At 44.8% G+C, this 25649-nt stretch overlaps 1 protein-coding gene across 2 annotated transcripts in view; it reads right to left on the reverse strand.

Moving 5' to 3' along the window:
• Positions 1–25649, reverse strand: part of ches1 (checkpoint suppressor 1) — a 48311-nt gene that overhangs the window by 10916 nt on the left and 11746 nt on the right. For both annotated transcript variants that reach the window (XM_071924909.2, XM_071924910.2), the window contains exons 2-3: positions 13640–14239; positions 5795–5946 (exon numbers count right to left, since the gene is read on the reverse strand). In XM_071924909.2, coding sequence (XP_071781010.1) covers positions 5795–5946; positions 13640–14221 — 734 coding nt within the window. In that variant the 5' untranslated portion in view covers positions 14222–14239. The remainder of the gene's footprint in view (positions 1–5794; positions 5947–13639; positions 14240–25649) is intronic.

Genomic DNA, 25649 nt, shown 5'->3' on the forward strand with positions numbered 1-25649 from the left:
GTTGCCATTATTCCCTGTGATTACCTCGGAGAATTACAGCCTCGCTGCTGTAGTCCATGGGGGTAATTTCTCATGACAACCCCCCACCGCCCGCCACTGGCCCATTCACACACATTCAAACACCCCTAATCAACACACACACACACACATTCAAACACACACTCGTGTCATGCAGACGTATTCACACTTAAGACAGACGTGCGTATGCGTACGTTTAAACAGAGGCACGCTTTACAGTCGCTCACATGCAGCGAAGACACACACACACACACACACACACACACACACACACAGCCGACGACTCAGTTTAGGTGATCATTGCACCACTAATGAGGGAGGTAATGATGGCATTTCTCACATAGACAGAGACATCTTCACATGCACTTACCCACAGACACGCACGCACACACACACACACAAGCAGACAATCCATACAGTTCACCCTTATCCAGAATTTCAAGGAGAGAGACAGACAGAGAGAGAGAGAGAGAGAGAAAGAGAGAAAGAAAGAAAGAGAGATTGTAAGGGCTTTTCCAGGCTGAGTGGTCTTTAGCTCCCGATTAGACAACACGTCTGACTGCTCCTTTCTTTCTCTTTTTCTCTCTTTCTCCCTCTCTCCCTCTCTTTAGCTACAGGGGTTGTTCTCTGCTGTTTCACAGACCATATACTGTTAGGGGTCTATGTAGTGACAGGTAGGACAGACAGATAGAGAGTGAGACAAAAAGACAGACAAAGAAACAGATAACCAGCCAGATAAACACGCACGTTTGTGATTTGGGACCAGGAGATGCCGCAGACATCGAAAAAAAAAAATAACCCATTCATTTACACTAATCAGGAACGGAGCAGGAAGAGTGCCGTTTGTAATATAGAGTCTTGTTTTATGTTGCGCTAAGCTGCTGAATGAGGGGATTTGGACGTCTGCACTTGTGATGTAGCGCTCACCTCGCCAGATGCAGAGGAAAGACGGACTTGAAACAGACAGGCACGCACGCACGCACACACACACACACACACACACGCACACACGCACACACAAAAAGCAAAAGCAACGAACGCAAATTTCAGCCCTGAGCCACCTGCTGTTGCCATGGAGAGTTGCCACATTGCGTTGCCACGGCGATAACATATTTTTCCTGCGCTAACAGCCTGTCTGTTTTCCCTGCCACCCCCCGCTTCCCCCCCCCCCCGCCCATCTCATTCCCCCTCTCTACCCCGCTCTCCCTTTCTCACTCTTTCTTTCCCTCCCTCTTCCTATCCCTCCCTCCCTCTCTCTCTCTCACTCTCTCTCTCTCTCTCTCTCTCACTCTTTACCCTCTCAACAAATGGCTTCATGGTGCGACGGCACCTGCTTTATACTACATGTGTTGCCATGGCGGCGTTCCCGTTGCCAAGGCAACCCCGTGCATTTAATGTAGTGGGCGAGGGGCTAAACTCGTGGCAGACGCTCGTTCCACACCCCCTCCATCACTCCCCCCCTCCCCCCACTGCATCTTTCTCTGCAAAGGAAGGAGGAGGAGGGAGGGAGGGTGGGAGAGATAGAGGTAGAGAGAGAGTGAGAGGAGAGAGAGACAGAGAGAAAGAGAGAGAGAGAAAGAGAGAGAAAGCGCTCCTCCCCATCCCCCTTGAGACACCCTTCCCTCCGTCTCTCCTTCCTCCCTCCATCCATTCTTCCATCCCCTCCTCCTCTCATCCAGATGCTGATGGGGTGTGAAGGAATGCACCATGGAGCTGACCTCCTACCCAGCATGCTCTCTCTCTCTCTCTCTCTCTCTCTCTCCCTTCACACACACACACACACGCACACGCACACCTACACCTACCTCATGGAAATTCCCTGGATGTCTTGCATATGTCAGTGACGAATGAATTATGTGCACGCGCACAGACACACACATAGACTCCAACACGTGCACACACACACACACTTGGAATTATATGCATGCATACATACATATACATATAGATGCCCACACACACACACACACACACACACACACACACACACACACACACAGGATTGCACTTAAATGCACACAAAAGATGTACACATGCACAGACACACATATTCTCGCACTGACACACACACTTACATGCAGACACACACACAAACATGCACAGACTCATGCAGATACACACACACACACACACACACACACACACTACTGCAGGTGGGGGTTGACTGGTGTGGTGTGAGTTATTACGGTCCATGAAAAACTGAGAGGTGTGAGAGACAAGGAGTAGAGGACAAAGAAGCCTCGCTGCTCTCCCTCCTTCTCTCTTCCTCCCTCGCTCTCTCCCGCTCTTTCCCTCCCTCACACAGTCTCAATCCCTCTTTTCCTCTTTATTTCTCCTCTCTCCATCTCTTGTCTCTACCACCATTCCCCCCCCCTCCCCTCTTTCTCCCTCTCTCTTCTTTCTCTTCAATCACCTTCTGTTTTCCAGTTGCACAGAACTGCTTGTGACAGTCCTTGACCATAACAAAATAGACATGCTGTGCAACCATTCACGGTCATTACACTTCATATCATAATATCCTTGACTCTACTCACAGGGTGTTGCTCTTGAGAGAGATATTGTGTTATATTGATTGGACGCATTGAGTGGCATGCAGCACATAAAGACGACTGTTTAAATACCTTGTCTACACCACATACAGTGGGTCACAAGGTAATTTTGGGGGGGTCGTGAGATGATTTATGGGATAGGAAACAAACATATTTCTACTATATACATTATCATGTCTATACAGGGAGACCGGGCATTTGCAGGAGCCCCTAAGCTTTGGAATGGCTTGCCACTGTTCATAAGATCAGCCAAGTCGGTCTCAACTTTTAAGTCCCTTTTAAAATGATTTCTCTATAAATGTGCTTTTACTTGATTTGATTTTATCGTTTTCTTATTTTACTGTTCTTACAGTTCTTATTGCTTTTATTTACTGTCGTTTCACTGTACCTTCTTGTTTGATTTTATGCTGGTCTGTAAAGCACTTGGTAAATTGTTTTTAGAAAAGTGACATATAAATAGTTATTATTATTATTATTAGTTTTTCAGATTTTTTTTCTCCATTTTTTTGCCTTTTTCTTGTGAAATAATGAATAGTTTACAGCCTCTCCTGTGCCAGGGGCATCGCTTCGCTTTAAAGGGTCACAAACCTAAAAGGTTGAGAACCATTGCTTTACTACACGCATACATGCAGACATACATAAAACATTTGCATGCATACACACCTACTGGTGCACACACACATGCAGACACATGCACACGTTTGTCTTACTATACTTATGAGGACCTTCCATTGACTTCATTTTTTCCCTGACCCTCTAACCCTAACCTTCACCCTCACCACTACATGCCAAACCCTATCCTGTACTCAAAACTAACCCTAACCTGAAGCCTAATGTGAAGCCTAACCTAATCCTAATTCTAACCTTGACCCTAAAACCCAAGTCCTAACCCTAAACAAGCCCCTTGAAGAAGTGAGGACCGGCCAGAACGATCTCACTTTGCATGAATATCCTCACTCCGAAGGTCCAAAAGTCAAACCGGTTCTCACAAAGATAGCAAAACAAGAACACACACACACACACACACACACACACTCAAGGTATGCTCTCTGGGTACTGCGTCACCAGAGACCCCGGGCTCTCCTCTAACCAGGAAATGGACTCTCCTCGCTTACTCTCTCATTTCCCACTGTGTGTTATAATGCAAATGAACCCCGCCCCCCTCTCCTCCACCACCACCACCAGCCCCCCACTACACCCCTCCCGCCCCCCCCTCCTCCCATGTTCCGAATCCGGCCTCCAATTTGTTCCACTTCCCCATACCTCATTGTTCAAAATGACACTTTTACATTTTACGGTGAACCAATTATTCTGTCTTACACAGTCCGCTGGCTCTGCAAGCCAACCTGCCCCGCTCAACTAAGGGGGGGGGGGGGTTCGGGAAAAGAGAGAGAGAGAAAGAGAAGGAGCGCAAGAAGGAAAAGACGACTAATAGTACCTCTCGCTGACATATCCACTGGGATGGACAGAAGAGCCGGAAAACGAGAGGTTAGCAGAGGGAGAGAACGGAGGGTAGAGGAGAGGACAGGAAAGTAGAAAGTAGAAGAAGGGAATAAGGAGGTAACGCAGGCAGATATGCAGAGCTGGGGGGGGGGGGGGGGGGGGGGCTGGTTGGAGAAAGGAGTGAAGGTAGACAAAGGAGGGTTTAATTGAATGATAAAGTGGTGGAGAGAGAGTCGAAAGAGTGGCGAGAGAGAGAGAGAGAGGGAATAAATCACAGCAGGGATAAATAAAGAAGACAGAGCGCTGGGTGCCCCACTATTTGTGATATATGCCTGAGGATGAGCGGGAGGGTGTGTGGGATATTAAAAGAGGAGAAAAGAGAGCGAGAGGAGCGGAACGGAAGAGTGTTATGTGCCAGAGGAAAGGCGTAGAGGCGGACGGACAGAGCGAGATGAATACAAAAAGGAGGAATTAAGAGATTGAGAGCGCGCGACCGCAAATGATAGAAAACAAGAGCTGAAAACAAGTAGAGAGCGTGAGGTAATGTAACCTCAGAGGTGTGTGTGTGTGGGGTGTGTGTGTGTGACAGACAGACCAATGTGTAAAGAGAGGAAGACGACCAGAGGCCTGAGGGGCAGGAGAGGCTGGAGAGAGGGTGAGGGAGTGAACAAGTGAACAAGTGGGAAAAGAAAAAAAAAAAAAGGCATCTGCAGTCATACCGCTTTTACCTGTGATGTGCCTGAGGCTGAGGGAGATAGGAGGAGAGATGGAAGGGCTGTTGCATAAAAACAGCGTGCAAAAAGTCTTTAGGAGGGGTTGGGGTGGGTAAGCTGTATAGCGCCTAAGGCCGGGTGGGTGGAGAGAGAGAAGGAGAGAGAGAGAGAAAGAGAAAGAGAGAGAGAGGTGGTGCATTGGGTGGAGGGGAACAAAAGCAGAGTGTTTTATCTTACATGTGCCTGAGGTGAGGGAGGAGGAGGAGGAGGAGGAGGAGGAGGAGGGGGGGGGGGGGGGGGTGTGTGTGTGTGCACAGAGCCAGGAACATAGTGTAAGGTACAACAACGGAAATGAGTGATTACAATTTATCTTGATATCCTCTAGAGTTTCAACTTGGCATGCTGTGTCTCTTTAAGATTATGTTTATGATATTTCTGCTTTATCGGATGAGCATAGAGAAGAGAGACAGGAAGGAAGAGAGAGAGAGAGAGAGAGAGAGAGAGAGAGAGAGAGAGAGACGGGGAGGTGGGGGTGTGTGACATGTGCCAAGACAGATTTGAACCTAGGATGTCACCAACTGACCCACCAGGACACCCAACATGCTAGTTTGTAACCAACTAACCAACCAACCAATCAGTCAGTCAATCAATCTGTTTATCTACGAATGAATTAATGGATTTACCAATCAACTAAGCAAATCAAATCAAATAACTAATCAATCAATCAGTCAGTCTATCTATGAGTGAATGAATGTGAGTGAGTCAACAGATGGATTTTCCAATCAACCAAGCAAATTGAATCCTATCTATCTATCTATCTATCTATCTATCTATCTATCTATCTATCTATCTATCTATCTATCTATCTATCTATCTATCTATCTATCTATCTATCCATCCATCCATCCATCCATCCATCCATCCATCCATCTATCTATCTATCTATCTATCTATCTATCTATCTATCTATTTATCCATCCATCTATCTGTCTATGTACCTATGAATGAATGAATGGATTTACCAATCAACCGGGCAGATCAAATAACTCATCAATGGATGAGTGGCGTTACCTGTGGTGATATGTCTGCGGCAGGGTGGGGGGGGAGGTGGAGGGCGTGGCCAGGCCGGGCGAGTACGGATGGTACGGCGTCTTCTTCAGCGCCTGGATCAGGTTGTGCCTGTACTCCGGATCTATGGACCACAGCGAGCCTTTGCCTATGCTCTGCAAGACAGAAAGAGAGAGGAAGAAAGAGAAGAAGAAAGAAAGAGTAGGGGTGGAGAGAGGAGGGAGGGATGTTATTGGTGAGTGATGCCGGCCTCCTCAAAGCACATCACAAACACGGCACAGCACACTGACCTGAGCCAACAAGTCCAAAGCCCAAACACGGGCTCAAAGTCCAGACCTTCTGTCGGATTCTTGTTTACAAAACCACCTGTACACACACCACAGCGCCGCATTCCCACACAGATACAGAACTGGAGAACGAAAGCATTCCCTGCATCTGCTAACTGCAACACCACTAGATTACTACCTCCTAAAAAAAAAAAAAAAAAAAAAAAAACATCGACCCCGTGTCCCACACAAACATTCGCATATTCCCACGGATGATAACACTCCGAGGAATGAGAATTAATACATTCTCAACGCCTCCTCCCTCGATATTTTCCAAGCCTCCTCTCCGCTGAAAAACCATGAAGCTTTTTTGATTAAGACAGAGGGAAACTCTTTAACTTTTTCCACTCCAGGGGCGATGATGGTGTGTATTTTTAGATCAAAGCAGCTTCCCCCTCACCTAATGAAGCTGTCGGCTCCCCATCTTAGTGAAGCCAGCCTATAGATTATAGAGAGGGGAGGGATCTCAGACAAGCTGGCATGAAAAAACATTACTCTCTCTCTCTCTCTCTCTCTCTCTCTCTGCCTCTATCTCTCACAGCCTACTCCGCTCTTTCATCTGCCTTGTCAACCGAATGTGGCAAAATCTGGGAGTTTGTGTTAGTGTGTGTGTATGGGAGAGAGACAGAACGGTAGGAAGAGAGAGAGAGAGAGAGAGCGGGAAATAAATATAAAATTAAAGCCATCCTGCCTTATGTTCGGCACACTTTGTTGTGCGCTGTGATATGCTACAGGTACAGGGACGGGGTGGAGAGATGTCATGATCACGTAGTTTCGTAGCTCTGCATATACTGCAGGGAATCTATAAAGAAGGAAATGTCAGATACGTCAGAGCCGTGCGCATGAGCGTTAATTGGAGACAAACTCCAAAGCCTGCAGCACAGTTTGTATTGTAGCAGATGGGAAGTCCAAGCCTTAGTGTTTCAAACGCGTTCTACCTTGGCAGAAAAAGCTCTAGTGAAGTTATTTGCTTCCCTTCACAGCGGTGGTTGAAGCCAGCGTCTGGTCCGCTCCAGTCAAAAATAAGTCCCAAAAATAAGTATAAAAGTTGACACATTTATCAATCAAAATTTACTATGAAAATGCCAGAAACATTAGCTAATTAACCAAATAACTAGGGATGGACGATTACGGCTCCGACTCCTTGTAATGGAATTGATGGAATCGATTCTAAATTGATTCCGATTCCAAATGAAAATCAACACAAAAATTGTATTTTGACGCCAGTTGGCATTCAACCAATGAGCCTTGAATCTCTCCCTCCCGCCCTCCCCACTTGTTGTGAAATGGATCAGACCAAGGCAACTGAGCACAGATTAGTATCAGTATAGGCCTCAATCAGAATGAATGAATTACAAAATTGTTTAAATTAAACAGTTTCTTTGATTCCAGAGTTTGGAGTCGAGATTGCAACAGGAGTCGACTCCAATTCCGTTTATTAGTAGAATCGATTCTCAGAATTGACGTGAAGGAATCGAGAATCAATTCTTTTGGAGTTGACTCTCCATCCCTTCAAATATATAACTGAAGGTGTCATTGCCAAGGTAGAATGCGTTAGAAACACTAAGGCATGGACTTCCCATCCGCTACGACACAAATTGTGCTGCAGGCCTTAGAGTTTGTCTCCAATTAACGCTCGTGCCTGGATCTGACATCTCTGACTTTCTCTTCTTTATAGATTCCTTGATATACTTCGCTCCAATGTGAATCCAACCACCGCCAAATTATGGCATTTCTAGTGAGTTATAACAAAGTACATCCTCTAAGGCTCTCTCTGGATGGCTGTTGAATCGGTCAACATCAGTCCACATCAGCCAAAAGCTTAGACACACAACTCACTGCTGCATCTGACCTTGTAAGAATACGAGAAGCTAATAGGATGTGTGTGTACTGTTGATTTGAGTCTCCGCTGTCTGGATCTCTGCATTAGTATGTCAGTCCTGTTGTATACAGGCCATATGCGCTGTGTTTTGCTGTGTGTGTGTGTTTGTGTGCGTGCGTGGGTGAGTGTGTGTGCCGAGTTCCCTACGGAGTGTGATATTACCCAGCGTGGTCTGCTCCTGGGAGTGCTTCTATTACTGCCAGCAACGCCTCTCCTGGAGAGCATGATATTACACACACATACACTCACTCCCACAGAGGTGACCCCCACTGGGCCAAATTTCCCCTTGCACCTCCAGCCGCCAGCCGTCTGTGTGTATATATGTGTGTGTGTGTGTGTTTGGGTGTGTGAGTGCCTACTGTCTGCCCGCTTGCCAGCCGATTAAATCAATGCTCTCTACAGAAGCACTGTCTGCCATCGCCAACCAGCCAGCCAATCAAAACGCTCAATCTGTAACCCCCCCCGGTCGATAGGCCAATCACAGGGCGCGCCTCACAGGAAGGGTCTGTCACCTGGGTTATAGCGGTCTCCTTGGCAACAGGCAGCATCAGGGGTTGGAAGCGAGAGGAGGTGCAGCAGAGTTTTTCATTTTCTGGCAAATTCACAAAATTGAGAAAACAGCAGCGTTTTTGAAAATCGATTATCACAAAAACCTCTATTTTTGGTTAGAGCTGGGCAGAAGGTTGCCGTGGGGTTAAAGGAAGGTAAATTCACCCTTTAAAACTTTGAGTACCTCCGAGTGTTGCAGCTTATCCATCAAGAAATGAGGATCTTGAACGGGTCTTCACCTGACACTACATAATATATTTGTGGATCTCCATTTATATTACTTTCTTTCCCGGCCTTTGATCCCATCTGATCTTCTCTTCTGAGAGGAGCAGTGGCTTGCTTTTGGACAAGACTTTTATTTGCTTGTTGTGCTTTGGAACACGTCGCATTATTGTAGTATTGGTAATAGTTTAAGCTTCATTACAAAATGAAATATCCACAATTTGAAAAGTTAATAACTACTTTTACATATATAATATGTCTGATATGAAAGTACAACTCACTAGGCAGTTTAAGCTACCTTAACCTTACCATAACAGGATTTACTTATCTGTATTTTTTTTAATTTTAGAGCAATAAACATCAAACACCGGTTGTTTTTCCAAAACTGATGCACAGCATTTTGAAACTAACCCCTTCTGCTGCAGTCTTACTGTATCACTTGTTGTATTGTTATTACTAGCAGTGGAGTTAGTGGTAGTTGTGTTTTAGAAAGCTGCAGTTTTTTATACACTTCTCTGTTGTAAAGCCACATAATCTGTTTAATCTGTTTAGAATGAGAATCTCTGGGCAATGTATGTGCATCAACATGGAAGAAACACATGCAAGTGCCCGCACACACACTCATACGCACATGCACACACATGAACACACATATGAACACACACAGAACTTGCCTGGGACATCTGACAGATAGAGAGTGAGCAAAAGACAATGGGAAAGAGAGGGAAGAGAAAGAGAAAGAGAGAGAGTGAGAGAGAGAGAGAGAGAGAGTGTGCTGTGTGTTGATTGTGTGCGTTGCCAACATCTGTTTCCTGTGTTATATAAGCTGTGGGGGCTGGTCTCTCTTGGAAATGGGAGATATTAAAAAGTCCTGCTGCCACTGACCCTACCACTAATACCATACTACTGCTACTAAATTCCTAATACTAATACCACTGCTATTACTTCATATACATTCACCATTAACCATTAATACTAGTACATATACCATATAATAATCCACACATATCCATATATATTCCATTAAAGGAAAAATCCACTATAAGTCAATTCACATAATCTTAGACTGTTAAATAAATAGAAATACTTACTTACTTACTTAGGTACAAAATACAATAAGTACTATATTCCTAATACTGACTCAATTGCCATTCATTTACCTATCAGTTCTGAGAGGAATTTAACAAATTTTACTGCTATCGTCTCTGACTGTTCAATCAACTGCAATACGAATATAACATAGCTATTATAATGTAGCTATATATATATATATATTCCCAGCTTTTAGACATTTTTAATTATGATTAACACTGGTACCAATATAGAACACCATTTTAACCATCCATATAGTCGACTGCGAGGACAGGGAGTCAATCTTGCCTTCAACTCAGTAACCAGATGGGATTAAACAAGACATAATATGATAATGCACATCACTGTCACCACTTCAGATAGAGCAGATACTGTAACCATCCAACTACCACTTTCTAACATAGGTGCACAGAAACATGCTGGGCATCAGCATAAGAGGTTTATCTGCCTGGTACATTTTAATGTACGAGCAATTTGACTTAACCTATACTATTTGAGGGGCACTTTAATCTAAAGCGCCTTAAAGTACCGTGAGTGTACACATTTATATGATGGCCGTCCACAGTCGGAATAAAAGCACAAACCCTGGCGGTATTAGAGCCTGTTCAACCCATTACGGTATCATCAATACTTACATATAGACGGAGACACTCAGCCAATATAATAGAGGGTGTAATAATATTATAAGTATACAGTTGGACTAATACACTGTGGACCAGATAAACATTTGAACTTCAATTAAGCTATACAATACACCACACCTATTTTCTGTGCAGCCATTAGTTTTAATTTAGACCAAAGTATGCAATTCCCAAAACTCCAATGCTATTTTGTCACTTAGCATGTTAATTTTAAAACGCTTTATTTTTCCCATTGCTGTATCAGTTATAGTGGACGTGCACCAAGCTTTTTCTGTCCATATTTCTGTAGCATTGGTGAATCGGGGAAATTTGGGTTTTGGTTCCATATCCGTCCGTATTTTTTTTTATCCCAGTTTTTGTCCCAGTTGTAGGTTTAATGCAGGTACTTTGTTATTTGCACAAAACTGTTCTTTTAAATGATACAAAGCACAAAAGCGCATTCATTTGTTTGTGTTTTGAGGGAAAATGTAGTCAAATTACATACATTTTTACCATTCTTTTTATTCCTCTCGCAGTGGCAGCAGTTTTGCGGCTGCGGTGACCTGCTATTGCTAGAATGAACACAGAGCAAACACCTTGGCTTGCCAAAGTTTAGCTCACTGTAAATGCTAGGGTTCACAGTGGTCAGAGCTGAAACGTACAAGAAGCGAGGAAAGGCTCTCATCTGAAGAGGGCAAGGTTAAGTTAGAGGTGACACACTGAAGCGCAATACCCAGAAAATTCATAGTGACTCTTAGATTGCAAAACTGCCAGTTCTCTCCACTGTGATTTCATAAGAGGCTTTGAGTGATATATCGCTGTGAGTGTGTGTGTGTGTGCAAGTGTGTGTGTGTGTGTGTGTGTGCCGTGCTGTTACAACACTGATCTTCAGCGCTGATCCAGAAGTCTGAGGGCAACAACACTTGTCATTAAGGCATGTCATTCAGCACAGAGAAGAATCCTGTTTGTAAACAATGCCATGGCAACCAGGGGACTCACACTCTGTCACAAGTTTGCCCGCATGCACACACGCAAGAAACACACACACACACACACACACGCACACACACACACACACACACAGCAGCAGCAGCGTGCTTATTTTAAACTAGTCCCCATCTTGTCATCTGCCTGGATATGACCCAGAAATACAGTCACTGGAACAAATAGGCCACTGTCATATTAATCTCCACCTCTGTAAATTGATGGAAATATGATTTGGTGCGTTCACAGTAAGCCATCTCTCTCTCTCTCTCTCTCTCTCTCTCTCTCTGTGTGTCTCTATGTCTGTGCTTCTGTCCCTCAGAATGAGTAATTGACCTCCCCGTAACCAAATTCCTTGTCTTTCTCCCTTTTCCAGAGAGCGCAATGAGTAAAACATAATGCAACATAAAAAAAAAAAAAAAAAATTCTTTGGCCCTGTAATTGCATGCTCAATTCAAAAAGAGATAAACAGGTAGAGGAAAAAGCCAACCGGGGAGAAAAAAGGAGGAGTATTCAGATGCAGATCGAGTCTCAGTGAAAAGCTTTGAATGGCGGAGACTGACTAAAATTACAGAGATTCTGTAATTGCAGCTTCAGATAAAGCAAGGCACTTGGCAGGTAGAGTAGGAGTCTGCAGAGATGTGCCCTCATTTCTACACTGAGGCAGCGTTTGTGTGTGTGTGTGTGTGTGTGTGAGCGTGTGTGTGTCCTCTTCAGCATTCATGCGTGCATACGAGTGTGTGAGCCCATGCGTATGTATGTGTGTGCATTTTTGTTTGTTTGTGTGTCTTTATAAGTATGTGTTGTCCATGTCTGCCATCAGACATGCCCGTGTGTGTGTGTGTGTGTGTGTGTGTGTGTGTGCGTGTGTGCAATAGCTGAGCGGGTGAATAAGTTTGAAGGGTTAATTAGCGCGCTGTCTTAAATGGTGTGCAGTGACAGAAAGACAAGACAGCCTGTCCTTGCCAAAATCACCTCTCTACACATGCTGCTACACACACACACACACACACACACACACACACACACACAGGCAAGCACATATGTTTACGTACACAAAAAACACAAGGCGGGGACACACACACACACACACTCTCCCACACTAACACTCGGCACCTCAATGCCCATCTAAAGCTCGTACACACGCTTGCATATTTTCACACAGACACACACACATACACGCCCAAGTCAGTGAAGCCAAATCAGTTTTCCTGTTGCTACAGCAACAGCATACTTTTATGTCAACTGCAACCTAGTTACTATGGAGATATGTATACAAGGCAAACTCTGTGCCGTTGTAGTCAAGGGCCAGATGACAGCATAGCATGAGACACACACACACACACACACACACACACACACACACACACACACACACACACACACACACACACACACACACACCATGTCCTCTTCATCCTTCATCCATTTTGTTTTTCCCCCACACACACACATACGGCTCGCTCCAAAGGAAAAGTTCAGGTTCACATGCTGGGCAGGGAAAGCACAAAGAGCTCCTATACCCTCCGGTATAATCTCAGTCAAGTTTTTAAAATCCTGAAGCCAGAATTGATCCAAGCTGTTTGTCCCCACCCCCCCCCCCAACACCCTGAGGGAAGATGAAATCTAAAGTCTCCTGGCATCAATGTTATTAAATCCTCCAGTATTAATTTACTGCTAATTGAGTGAGGGATTCATTCCCCATTTACCATGACTCTTTAATGGAGTAAAATCTGGATCTGAAAGCCTGTATAAGAGACTGTATCAAGACTTAAATCAAAAGCGAAATACTGTTCCCACTGGAAAAGCGCAGAACGTCTGAGTGAAAGAGAACTATGAAAGCAGAGATCATCAACTATTGATAAGGCCGAATCTGGTACAGCTGTAGACAAAATACAGAATATGTTTGACTTCAAGTTGGATATGCCTGCAAACCACTGATAACTGTCTGGCTGTGAAATAAGTTAGAGGACTTCCAATGAAGTCAACCACACATGACGGAGGGGTTGGAGTAATGGGTCCCTGTATTCACTATGCAGCTGCAATACAGTTTTATAGTGTGCGTGTTCAGATTATGATTGCTGCACAGTTAAAAGTGAATGAAAAACACACGGCGGGAGTTGAAGAAAAGACAATATTATCCAACATTTCCCTGCACAAGTCTGCTCTTTACCTGGCTCCTGTCTTTATCCACCTTCTTGAAGCACTTGTTGAGCGACAGATTGTGGCGCACCGAGTTCTTCCAGCCTGTGGGGGCGCTGGCGAAGTAGGGGAAGTGCTCCAGGATCCAGCCGTAGATATCCTTCACCGGCAGCCGCTTGTTTGGCGCGTCCTCGATGGCCATGAAGATCAGGCAGCTGAAGGAGTACGGCGGCTTCCGGTTGGCCCCCGCCGCCAGATCGTACGGCGAGTGGGCGTCGCCCAGCAGCGGGTCGTCGGGGGAGGGAGACGAGGAAGAGGGCGAGCGGTTGTGCTGGCCGTCGGGGTCCTGCAGAGGCGAGACGCTGCGCAGCCCCGAGTGGCTGAAGCTGTTGAGGAGGTCGGTGCTCTCGTGGAGCCAGGAGAGGCTGGTGAGCTCCTCGTCCTCGGCCTTGGAGAAGGAGGCGGACAGGGACAGGGAGAGGTCGGCCGCCTCCGCCTCGGACGCCGCCGTGGCAGCGTCCCCCTGCTGGTACGGAGGGCTCAGGCTCTGCGAGGCGCTGGCTCCACTACTGGGGCTCTGGGCCTTCTTACTGGGGGGCATGGTGGGTCCCATCCAGCCCAGGGCTCACTCCTAGAGAGGGAGAGAGTGGAGAGAGAGAGAGAGGAGAGAGTGGAGAGAGTTGCCAGGAGAAACGAAAGGGCAAGAGAGAAGCAGAGAGAGGGGAGGGGAGGAGAGAGCGAGGCATGGGGTGGAGAGAGAGGGAAGAGCAGAGAAAGAAAGGCGGAGGAAGAAAGAGAAAGGGGGAAGGAGAGAGAGGAAACGAGGTCAGCTCACGAAATACAGTTGGCTTCTCGTATAAAGCCTTGATTTTTGTTTAAGGGCAAAGGGTGGAGGCACGCAACAAGAGTTTGACCACATCCCCAATTAGGCTGTGTTAGATCCGAGGGGAAAAGTATACATCATCATTTTTCTCCGGGGCTTTCTAACCATTTTTGACTGGGATGGCAAATTTAGTGCTTCATTGGCTGAGGAAATCTTGCCTTGTACAACCACCCTCTAATTACTAGTGTAACAGCAGAGTATTGACATTACATAGCGATGAACATACTGCATGAAGACTGGTAAGGGACTAATAGTTCCAGAGTCACAGAAACTATACCAATGATTCAATGTCCCCATAGTGGGGCAATGTTGGTGGAACATTGATGATTTATTTTATTTATTTTCAACTGAAAAACTGAAATGCAACCACTTCTGTAGGATCAAGCTTTTCTTGCGCAAATCAAAAACCCATTCTTTCATCGATGGCTGGTCTAATCTCAACACAATCACTTGCTATTCCATTGGATTTCACTGAATACATTTCTACTCTTGAGGTTGAATTCAAGTTGAAACTTGTAATAACCATTTCAATTACAATTGGAATGGTTATTGCAAGAATTGAAGTGGAATTTCAGATCAATTACACTTCCATGCTTGATCCTCTGGCACGTTTATCAATACTACCACCTGATTTACATTTTACATTTTAGCATTTACCTGAGGCTCGTATCCAAAGTGACTTAGAGTGAGTGCAACTGCAGAATAAGCTTCAATCCCTAGATCCCCAACATCGCAAACAACCAATTGTAAGGTGTGCAACACCGCAGAATGAGCGTGACGGGGAGAAGTGCCAAGAAAAGAAATCAAAAATTAGATGTCAGGAGAGAGGTAGAAGGACATTTTTCCTTTGAGTTCAACACTATCCCTACTCTAATCACACCATTATTCCACCAACATAAGAGCAGTGCTGTGCTCATTAGACACAGGCAGAGTGTGTTAATTGAAGGGGAATGGGGCTGAGTATCACAGTACAATCAGAAGGCTTACAACCAGGCCTTTGATTGTCCTCTAGCACAGACAGCTGTGGGAAGGACCCGGGCAGCAGCACAGCAAAATGTAATCTGCTCCGCTCACTCTGTGAACATGTTTCAGAGTCTGGACACACACACACATCCTAGTGGGGATGCACGCATGCACACACACACATACAAGCATAAATAGAAACGCGGGCAAAAAAGCACAAACAGACACACATACATACACAACAAGCATGAGCACGCACACGCTGGCAAAGAAGCATGAATATAAGCACGCACACACACAAACCAGCAAAGATGGATGAACACACACACACACACACACACACACACCAGAGAGCAGCACCATTAGGACATGGGGATTAAGTCCAGATATGTTCTGGCTGGCCCCTGTGTGGTGCGATCGCTCTCTAATCCAAGGTGATCATCGGCCGATCTGTCCCCTCACTCTGCCTGATTGACTGACAGCTGTCACCCGTGGCAACCCGCTGTGCCGTGACAACTGTCAGCTCGCCACAGCTCCGGCCGCTGTGTCGCCATGGCAACAGAGCAAAACAACACAGCTCCTCTCTCTTTCTAGTTTTTTTTTTTTTTTTTTTTTTTTTGCGTGTCCTCGTTGTCTGTCTCTCTCTCTCTCTCCCTCCCCTCTCTCCTCCTATCTCTCGCTCTTTTTCTCTTTGGCTCTTTCTACCAGCGCCCGATAACTCTGCTTAACAGTGTTGATAGGCTGTAGTGGAAGGACTGAGCTAAATATAGAATTGTGATGTATAGCTGCTGCGCTGTTGCTCCGTGTAGCCGGCCAGCCTATAGTCACCCCACCGCTCCGCTCCACACTCTCTCCAGTGCAGGAAACGCTCAATGGAGCTGGATGTCTTTGATCTCCTCCCCACTTCTCACTTCTCACTCTTTCTGACAGCATGCACACTCATTCAACAAGCTGTACCTGTCTGAGGTGCGCCGTTGTTGCACCAATATTGACATTGAGCGTAATGAATTCAAATTGCCCCGGTGACGATAACGGCGTAGCTGAAAATAGTGAACGCATAATCAAAGAGATGGGCGAGGTGGAGAGTGTGTTTGACAGGCTTTTCAAGGTGTGTGTGTTTGTGCAAGCCTATTTATGTGTGTGTGTGTGTGTGTGTGTGTGTGTGTTTGACAGGCTTGTCACGATGTGTGTGTGTGTGTTTGTCTTGTGAAGGAAGGAAGGGCACCGGAGTGACATTGTTCCTAGTGGGAGACCAGTGGAATGCAGAGATGGCTCTGATGCTCTCTCTCTCTCTCTCTCTCTCCTTCTCCTCTTCCTCCTCCTTGTTATGTTGCCATAGCGGCGAGGGGGCCATGAAACATTACGGCTGACAGTAAAGTCATCTCATTTTACTGTTGCTATGACAACAAACTCCTCACTGTTGGTTGGGGCCAGCGCGAGCTGCCGCCCAAGCCTCGTGCCTGAGTGTGCATGTATGTGTGTGTGTGGTGTGTGTGTGTGTATGTGTGTATGTGTGTGTGTGTGTGTGTGCCACCATGTCTCCCATGGGTTCTCATAAAGCTTAACACACTTGCTCAGCTCTAAACAAACTTTCATGCAACTTCTACAGTGGCCCCTCAGGATCAACCGCTAAAGGACAGAGGCAGATATCGCTCAAGTTCAGACTAAATGATGCCTGCTGTGTGTGTGTGTGTGCGTCAGTGTGTGTGTGTGTGAGTCAGTGTGTGTGTGTGTGTGTGTGAGAAGCATCCTCACATTTGTTTGACAGATGGGACTGTGCTATTCTCTCTGTCTTCCTCATTCTCTGGATCTCTTTTGTGTTTGTATGCTTTGTTTTGATTTGTGTTCATTTCTGTTTGGCATGTCCATATTTGGCTTAGCGTGTGCATGTGTTTTTTCTGTGTGCTTTTGTGTGTGTGTGTGTGTGTGTGTGTGTGTGCATCTGACTATCTCTCTATAAGTACGCTCTCTATGTATGTCTCCATGCATACCAATGCAGTTTAACGCCGCTCTAATCTGCGCTATGTGTGTTTCTGTTCCCATCGCGACCCTGGCGCCACGCCGGTTATGTTTGCACTCCATACTCTGAGGATTTGGACCTTAAACGACATCACTGAATTAGAATAAATAGCAAGGCTTTTCTCCATTTAAATCACCATTCTCGAACGGCCACTTGGTCGGCTGCAACAGAACTAATCATTACGCTGCCATGAATATATATATAGTCCATAAGACTCAGAAAGCTGACAGGTTACGATGGCTGAACGTTACTGTGGCAGCTGTGTTGAACATTCAGCTACTTCCTGAGTCTTATGTGCGGTCCGATGATGAAAAAAGGCTCGATTCCATGACAATATTATAAATATTCTATGGCAGCTATCTTATGTACCAGGGGAGATTACCACGATGAACCCATTAGTGTCCTTTCTATCTCCTCAAGTTTTGTGAGGGACGACAAGATTCCTTATACCGCTTAAATATCAAAAGTGTCCCAAGCCACTACCACAAAAATCTGTAAATAGCAAAAATCTGTTGCTGCATTTTCACCCTGATCTTCTAAAATATATATCGGATGGCTTAAATTGAGCTGTTTTTGCTTTGGAACAATTCCATTATTGCCGGGGTTGAGTTGTCACCAGAAAGATATTGACTAAAAACCCAAAGCTCCTTGTGCTTTCCGCTCTTACTCACTCTCGTTTACAGCGTGGTAAGCCTACCGCTCCGCCTGCTGCGTGGTTCCAACCTCGGCTAACAACGCTGCGGTACTAAAAGCAAAACCATTTTCAAAAACAAGATATTTTGCCTGTAAAAAAGGAAGTGGGAAGACACATCAGTATTCAAGCTATTTCGCATTCATGAGGAAATAACGCCACAATTAACACGATCCAATCACAACCACTTCTGTTGCGTTGATGGTCAATCAACCATCACAATTCAATTAATTGAGACGGAGGCCTTGATGTACTCGCGAGCTGCAAGGCGTCCAAACAAGGGATAAGACCAAAGACAAACCCAGCAAATCTGCAAAGTGTTGATTCTGAAGCATGTCAGTGATCTTGATGTAACCCTGCTGACCTCTCCTCACCTCGCAGTCCTCCCAAGGCTTTGTAACTACAGGCAGAGGCCACCAGTGTTTATATGGAGGGGAAAAGGTTAACAAACTCCTCTGAGGGAGAGCGGAGGGTGGAGGGTGAGGGGGGGGTGGAGAGAGTGTAATTCATAGGCTCTAATTGATAGCATAATAATTCTACGCTGCATTCAACCTCTCCCGGATACTTATTTGTGTAATCCTCAGAAGATCTTCATTCCCCATTGGCAGCTTTTTCTTTGTCTGCCTTTTTCTTTTTTTTGTCATGTGCCGAAGCCTGAAGAAACATTGTATTAATAACAATGATACTGCTTTGTAATGCAACACTTATGCTTTTGGGCCACCAGTGCGCAACATCTTCGCTTTAGTGATTTCCACAATACAGTAGTAAAACTGCACTGGAGTCTGGATCTTGCTTGGTGGTATATCAGCCCAACATGGCAACTTTATAGGATCAAATTTTTATCCGACTCCAAGTCACAAATTTACAGAAGCCCAAAACACATGAATGCAGCAGAATTCAAATAAAACTACCCAGATAGGCTCATGACATTCTGTCAGCAGCGCGTTCAAGCTTTGCTCTGGGCCTCAGCGGACTAAAGCATATACTATTACAACTTTGTCAGTTTGATCGCAGCTCATGACATATGTCGCTGTCACCTCCTCCTCCTCTCCTCCCTGTCAGTCTCCACTATACAGCCCAATAAAGCCAAATAATCCAGCCTGCCACGGAGAAAAAAAAAAAAAAAAGAAAAAAGTTCATTGAGGTAGAATGAAGTAGTAATAGTAGTATAGGAGATAGCAGGGAAGAATGGAATAGTAGCTGGTAGGAGTTATTACTTTGCAGAGGGGTGAGCTGAACCTTGTGGCTCCTCTGGCCACAGTGATAAAGCAGAGACTCAGATGCACCGAGGCAAAACTAATCTGGAGTTTTGATGACAAAAGAACGACCTTTATCCCTCCTACACATACTCTGGATGGATGGAAGGGGAGAGGAAGAGCGCGAGAGAGAATGAGAAAATGAGAACTCTCTAAGAGACTGGAAAAATAATAACTTCTGCTACATATATGTCAACACCGGTTGTAGGAAGCCTTGTGATTTTCTCCATTTCCAGCCCATGAAATCGTTCCCCCCCCCCCCCACCCCCCCCCCTGTATTTCCTGCTTTTCCCTACGACAAATATCAGGGCTCCACAGGGCATTAGGGAAGCAGTGCCGGACCAATCACATCCTATAAGGTCTGACTGTGTCTTTCTTTTATGTCATCCGCAGCAGCAAAGAGTTATGGAATAGGGGTCAGGGGTCAGGGTGTCCCAGAGGACTGCTGCTGACCCCGCTGGTCCTATAGCTGCTGCTCTCGGCTGCCTGGCAACTCACATACACACACACACACACACACACACACACACACACACACACACACACACACACGCTTTCTGTGCCTTTCCCTCGAAGGATTGGTTTGGTCTGTGCAGAAGACAGAAATTCACTCTAGCAAGACTTGACTGGTTTATACTTGCAAAGCAGGCATTCGAAAACTAAAAAACAGGCTCAAAACAATAAAGAATCTTACTCGATTTTAATACTACACAAATCTCTGGGGGCAGTATGTATAATATGTATCGTATGTATAATATAGTATAATATGTATTGTTCTAAAAAGCCACAGGCCAGGGAATGATATGGAAAGCTACTGGAAATGACTGCCAGTTAATTTGTAGCGCCTAAAAACAGATACACTGAAAGTCCAAAACTCAGATGTGGCGTATGCTGTAGTACAAGAAACTCAAGCACTACAGTACATGGTGAAGTGGGTCAAGGCTCAGTGTTGCATGTTGCGACATTGCGAGTTCAGAGCATGCACTGCTATCACATGCCATCCCCTCTCTTTCCCACTTTATCCCACTTACTAGCTAACCAATGAAGCAGAAAATAAGCACATAATATATATTTAGGAGAACTGAGCTCAACTCCCAAATTGAAAAATGAAAGCAGATCACTGGGGCTATTGTTTGTAACGGCTCTATTTTTTTCCTAGCATTACAATGTGCCATTATAGCTAATTTCACAGCAATGTATTACTGTAACAAAAAACGTTAGCAACTTTAAATAACTAAGAAATAACACAAGTTGCATGGTGCAAGAAAATAAAACGTCACACTTTATTTGGATAGTCCAACGTTGATACTCTTCCTATCAAATAAGAGATAATGTACAGACATCCGCTTTGTGTCGGGTCTCAAATCACCCTGTCGGAGCTTATTTTGCAATAATGACCGGCTGGCTGTACATTATCCTGCTTATTACACGGCTACTTACCAAAGGCATTAATCATTTGAAGCAAAATATTGATTTAAAATGATTTATAATGAGTTAAAGTAACTGACAAGCTTCTGCTAAAAAAAAATACATAATAGTCCCAGCAGAACTGCAACTATAGCAACGTAAAACAGCGGTCTGTTATTCAGAAATAACAGAATCAGGACTGAGTATTCAACATAGCCGTGTGATAAGTGACTATAATGTCTACTGAGTTTCAAGTGATATTCATAACTGTGTGAAAAGTAGTCTATAGATATTCAATGTCTGGACTAGGGTTAATCTTAGGGTTGGGGTTGATGTTAGAAATAGGGTCAGGTTAGGTTAGGGTTGGGTTTAGGTTTAAAAATGGCGTCAGGGTCAGGGTTAGGTTTAGGGTTAGGCTAACGTCTGGGTTAGGGTTACACAGTCTGTAGAGATGCAACAAATAAACAAGTGACACTCTGCTGAACATCTGCTTTTTGACACCTGACAGTCAGTTGAATATCAACATTGGACTATCCAAATAAAGTGTTACCAAATCAAATATTGCTAGTGAATAATCCAAGACGACACAAACACACACAGCCTCCCTCCATAGTAGGCTAACCAACAAAGCAAACAGACATTTGCATCAGGCAAACAGAGAGTAAGTTTGGTATGATTCATCAGCAGCCAACGATCAAGTCACGCTCTCCCTTGCTCTCTGAGGATGGCGAACAATCAGACACACACACACACACACACACACACACACAAACGCACGTTGAGGTTGCGAGTGTGGACGGTTGAAGGTGACTTGTGAGTGTGCAGCCTGGAGGTCTCTTGGTGGAGTGCAGGGAGGGTGTGTGTGTGTGTGTGTGTGTGTGTGTGTGTGTGTGTGTGTGGAGGGGGGGTGCAGACTGACTGCAGTCAGGTCAAGCTTAAAAAAGCCCAGGCCCTGGGCCCTAGACTTCCATGGTAATGGCCATGACACACCATGGACCCACATTCGATCACACGTTCACGCACGCACAAGCATGTACACAAGTGTGCGCTCGCTCGCTCACTCAGTTACACGCTCGCTCAGTCGCTCGGTCTTTCCTCACTCCGTCACTCCGGACTTTTCTCGCTCACTCAGTTTGATTCAAGTCAGTTTGCTCTGTTGGTATGACATTTGACATGTTGCCAAAGCAAGTTAAAAAAACTACTGTTACTATTACTACTACCACTAGTACTACTAGATCCAATATCAACAATAATAATAATGTTAAAAGACCGCTTGCATTTAGCGCTGAAACGATTAGACGAAACGATTAATCGATTAGTCTTTCAACAGAAAGTTAATTGATTAATCATTTTAGTCATTTATCAAGTAAAAATACCAAACATTGGCTGGTTACAGCTTGACAAATACTAAGATTTGCTTGTTTTTGTCCATTTCATATCATTATAAAATGAATACATTGAAGGTTTTTTGGCTGCTGGTCAGACTAAGTTTGCAATTTTAAGAATCACTTAACTTGGTAACTTGGGCATTTGTCATTATTTTTGATATTTTTGGGGGATTTTATACACTAAATGATTAATCGATTAATCCAAAAAATAATCAATAGATTGATCGATAATGAAAATAATCACTAGTTGCAGCCCTACACTCCACCCCATCTTTCCCTCCTGTCCTCCTTCCACCCTTCCCTCCCTGGCCCATTCCCTCCCTCGCTCCCTCTAAGGCCCCCTGTCTTTTCTCTTTGACAGTGAGCAGGTCCCTGTTGGCGCTCTGTGCTCTTTTACAATATTGTGGGAAAAGAGAGAGAGAGAGAGTGAGAGAGAGAGCAAAAGAAAGAAAGAGAGAGGGAGACTGCCAGAAACACTATACGATATCAAAGCGGCCAGTGCACAGCCAATGGAGCTTTGATACGGGGGTGGTGGGGGGGGTTAGGGTCAGAAAAACGCAAGAAGGACTTGCTGCACTGTTTAAACAGGGAGGCTTGAACTATCTGGAGGAGGGTGGGAGTGAGGGAGAAAGAGGGGAAGTGAGAGAGAAAGAGGGAGAGAAGGGAGGAAGGAGAGAGAGAGAGAGAGAGAAGGGTGAAGGTTTGGATGAAGCTTTGAGATAGTGAGTGTTTTTCAGTTGGAAAAGCTGGATGTCCTGCAGTCAATAGAAAAAAAAAAGAAGCAGGGCTCTTTCTCTCTCTCTCTCTCTCTCTCTGTGTCCGTCTGTCTCTCCCTTTCTCTCTCCCCTCTGGCTTCACCACTTATCTTTAACAAACAGCAGCTCAGGCTCTCAGCCACTGGCCGACGGTTTGTCCCGACAACAAAAAACCATGGCAACAACCACTGGAAGGGCCCGTCCGGTTCCAAAGGTCCGCCCCTCTCTGGCTCCCTCTAAACTCTCTCTGCTCTTTGAGCCTCTTGCAAGTTGGGTAGAAAACTGTAGATCGGAATCAATACGTGCATTACCTCAAACTTGGTTGTGATAGCAGCCTGGAATCAGAAAGCGTATTGCCTCATATTTGGTTGAGGAAAGTGGATCGGAATTAAAGATATTAGCTCAACTTTGGCTGAGAAAGGCGTTTGGAGTGAAAAACCGTGTTAGGCTCCGTTTCGGATGAGAAAGCCTATTGGAATTTGAACAAGTGCAGAGAGAAGGGTTATAGGGGTGTGAGGCTGCCGTTTGTCAGGAGCCTATACAGTATATTCCTCTCTGGTCTCCCTTTGCCGATGATACTTACAGCTCTCTCTTTCTTCTTGCTGATGACACAACTCTGCTTACATCCTTCACTCCTCCCTCCCACTCCTACAAGCTGTTTTAACACCGCACAAGATACCTTATGTCAACCGAAACGTGTTCTGAATGCTGACAAAACAAAATTCATGATGTTTACAAACTCCAAAAAAAAAAAAAAAAAAGGCCAAAAAAAAAAAAATCTTATCCACCTATGGCAGGCAAAGTGATTGAGCCTGTTGAATCATACTAGTATGGGAGTTTCAATTGGCGACGATTGCTTTTTTCTTCTTCACCTTGCTGAGAAACTGAAGCAGAGATAAGGATTTTATTTAAGGAACAAGTCGTGTTTTTTTTTTTTCTTTTGCAGATTGGTCGCCACTTTCATCCTAGCACTTGATTAAGTTGATGTTTAATATTCACATGCCACTTCCCAATGTCTCCCAGTGGGTTATTACTGACTGTAAAGCTCTCTCTCACCAGTGTGCCTTCTATATTCGGGTCGACTGGCCTGCACTGTCCACTGGCAGACTTATTCACTGGTACATTTTTATCTAACACGCCATTCTGGGTCTGGTTATTGATTGTTTGTTTTCTTACATCTCTAAAAAAAAAAAAAAAAAAAAAAAAAAAAGTTAGAGGAAATTAGTGTTGGCAGTCACAGGATTTGTTTTCGTTATCTGTCCCTGAGGTCAGAACTGAATTAGGCAAAAGTGCCTTTATGTACTCTGCTCCCTCCTCATGGAACTCGCTGCAAAATTATTTAAAGCTGAAAGCGCTGCTCTTTCTTGGTGAGTTTACACTGTTAATGAAGGTTCTTGTGGCAGACTCAATAAGGAGCTGTCTTTCCTTTGTTTAGTCAAGATTTAAATAGGTTTGGCAATGAGCCTGCTGGTTTGATGTTGAAGTATTGCCTATTGGAGTGCTTATTAAGTACTCTCTCTCTCTCTCTCTTCTGCGTGACTTTGATTGTTTTTTGCTTTTTCACATTGTACACACATTGTGCGCTATTTGTCTGCAACTTTTATGTTTGTCTTGATTCTGCTTTCTCAGCCAAGTCTCCCTTGAAAAAAAGAGATTCTTAATCTCTGGGACTAACTGGTTAAATAACCGTTAAAAAGCTCTTCTTCGCATTAACCGTTTCCAACTATGTCTCCCTGTCCTCATCCAATTCTCTCTCTCTCTCTCTCTCTCCCTAACCCTCTCTCTCTTTCATTCATTCCCTCTCCTCTTCTTCCTTTTCTTCTCTCTCATGACCAGAAAAAGAAAAGCCCACCGCTCTTACTATGTATCCTTCTTCCCCGCTATCGCTCTTTCTCACACCCTCTCCCTTGTTTTTTTTTTTCTCATCATCAGATACAGCGAATGGGATTGAACAAGAGGAGAGAGCGCGAGGGATAGAAAAGGACAGGAGTGGACAAGAAAGCGGGAGATACAGAATGAGAGAAGGAGTGTGAGGGAGTAAAAGAGGGAGGCTGGTGATATCCTAGGGTCATTAGCAGCATTTCAAAGTCACCCCGTCTTTCAGCGTATGCTGTTTGACAGGCCCTGCCAACAGAATTAGGGATGAGGGATGATGGTGCCGTGATTAGATGTGGAACTCAAGAGAAAGACAGGGCCTGATCCATGGTCACACACACACACACACACACACACACGCATACATGCTGTCATTCACATGTCCACACACATACAAATTCACCCATACCACCCACACAAACACACACTTGTACAGAGAGAACAACTGAGATGTTAGATAGATCGAAGTGAAAGGAGAAGGTGGGATGAGAGAGAGGAGATAAGAGAGAGAGAGAGAGAGAGAGAGAGAGAGAGAGAGAGAGAGAGATAGCCAGGATGAGGGAGCCTCCCAGAAGGGGAACTCACAAAGATATATCGGATAGATATTCAAAAATATACTCTGATATAATCTGAGACAGAGAGAAGCGTAATGGGTCACTCTTTAGGAATTCCTGGAATTGGAAACAGCCTCCTGTTAGCAGTTAGCAATGCTAGTGCAAGTCAGTAGGACTTGAAAGCGTGTCAAAATCATATATGAGCCCGTTTAAGCAATTCTATTATGTTTTCTTACTATTACCACAACT

This window comes from Centroberyx gerrardi, chromosome 18, assembly GCF_048128805.1.
Source record: "Centroberyx gerrardi isolate f3 chromosome 18, fCenGer3.hap1.cur.20231027, whole genome shotgun sequence".
Lineage (NCBI taxonomy): Eukaryota > Metazoa > Chordata > Actinopteri > Beryciformes > Berycidae > Centroberyx > Centroberyx gerrardi.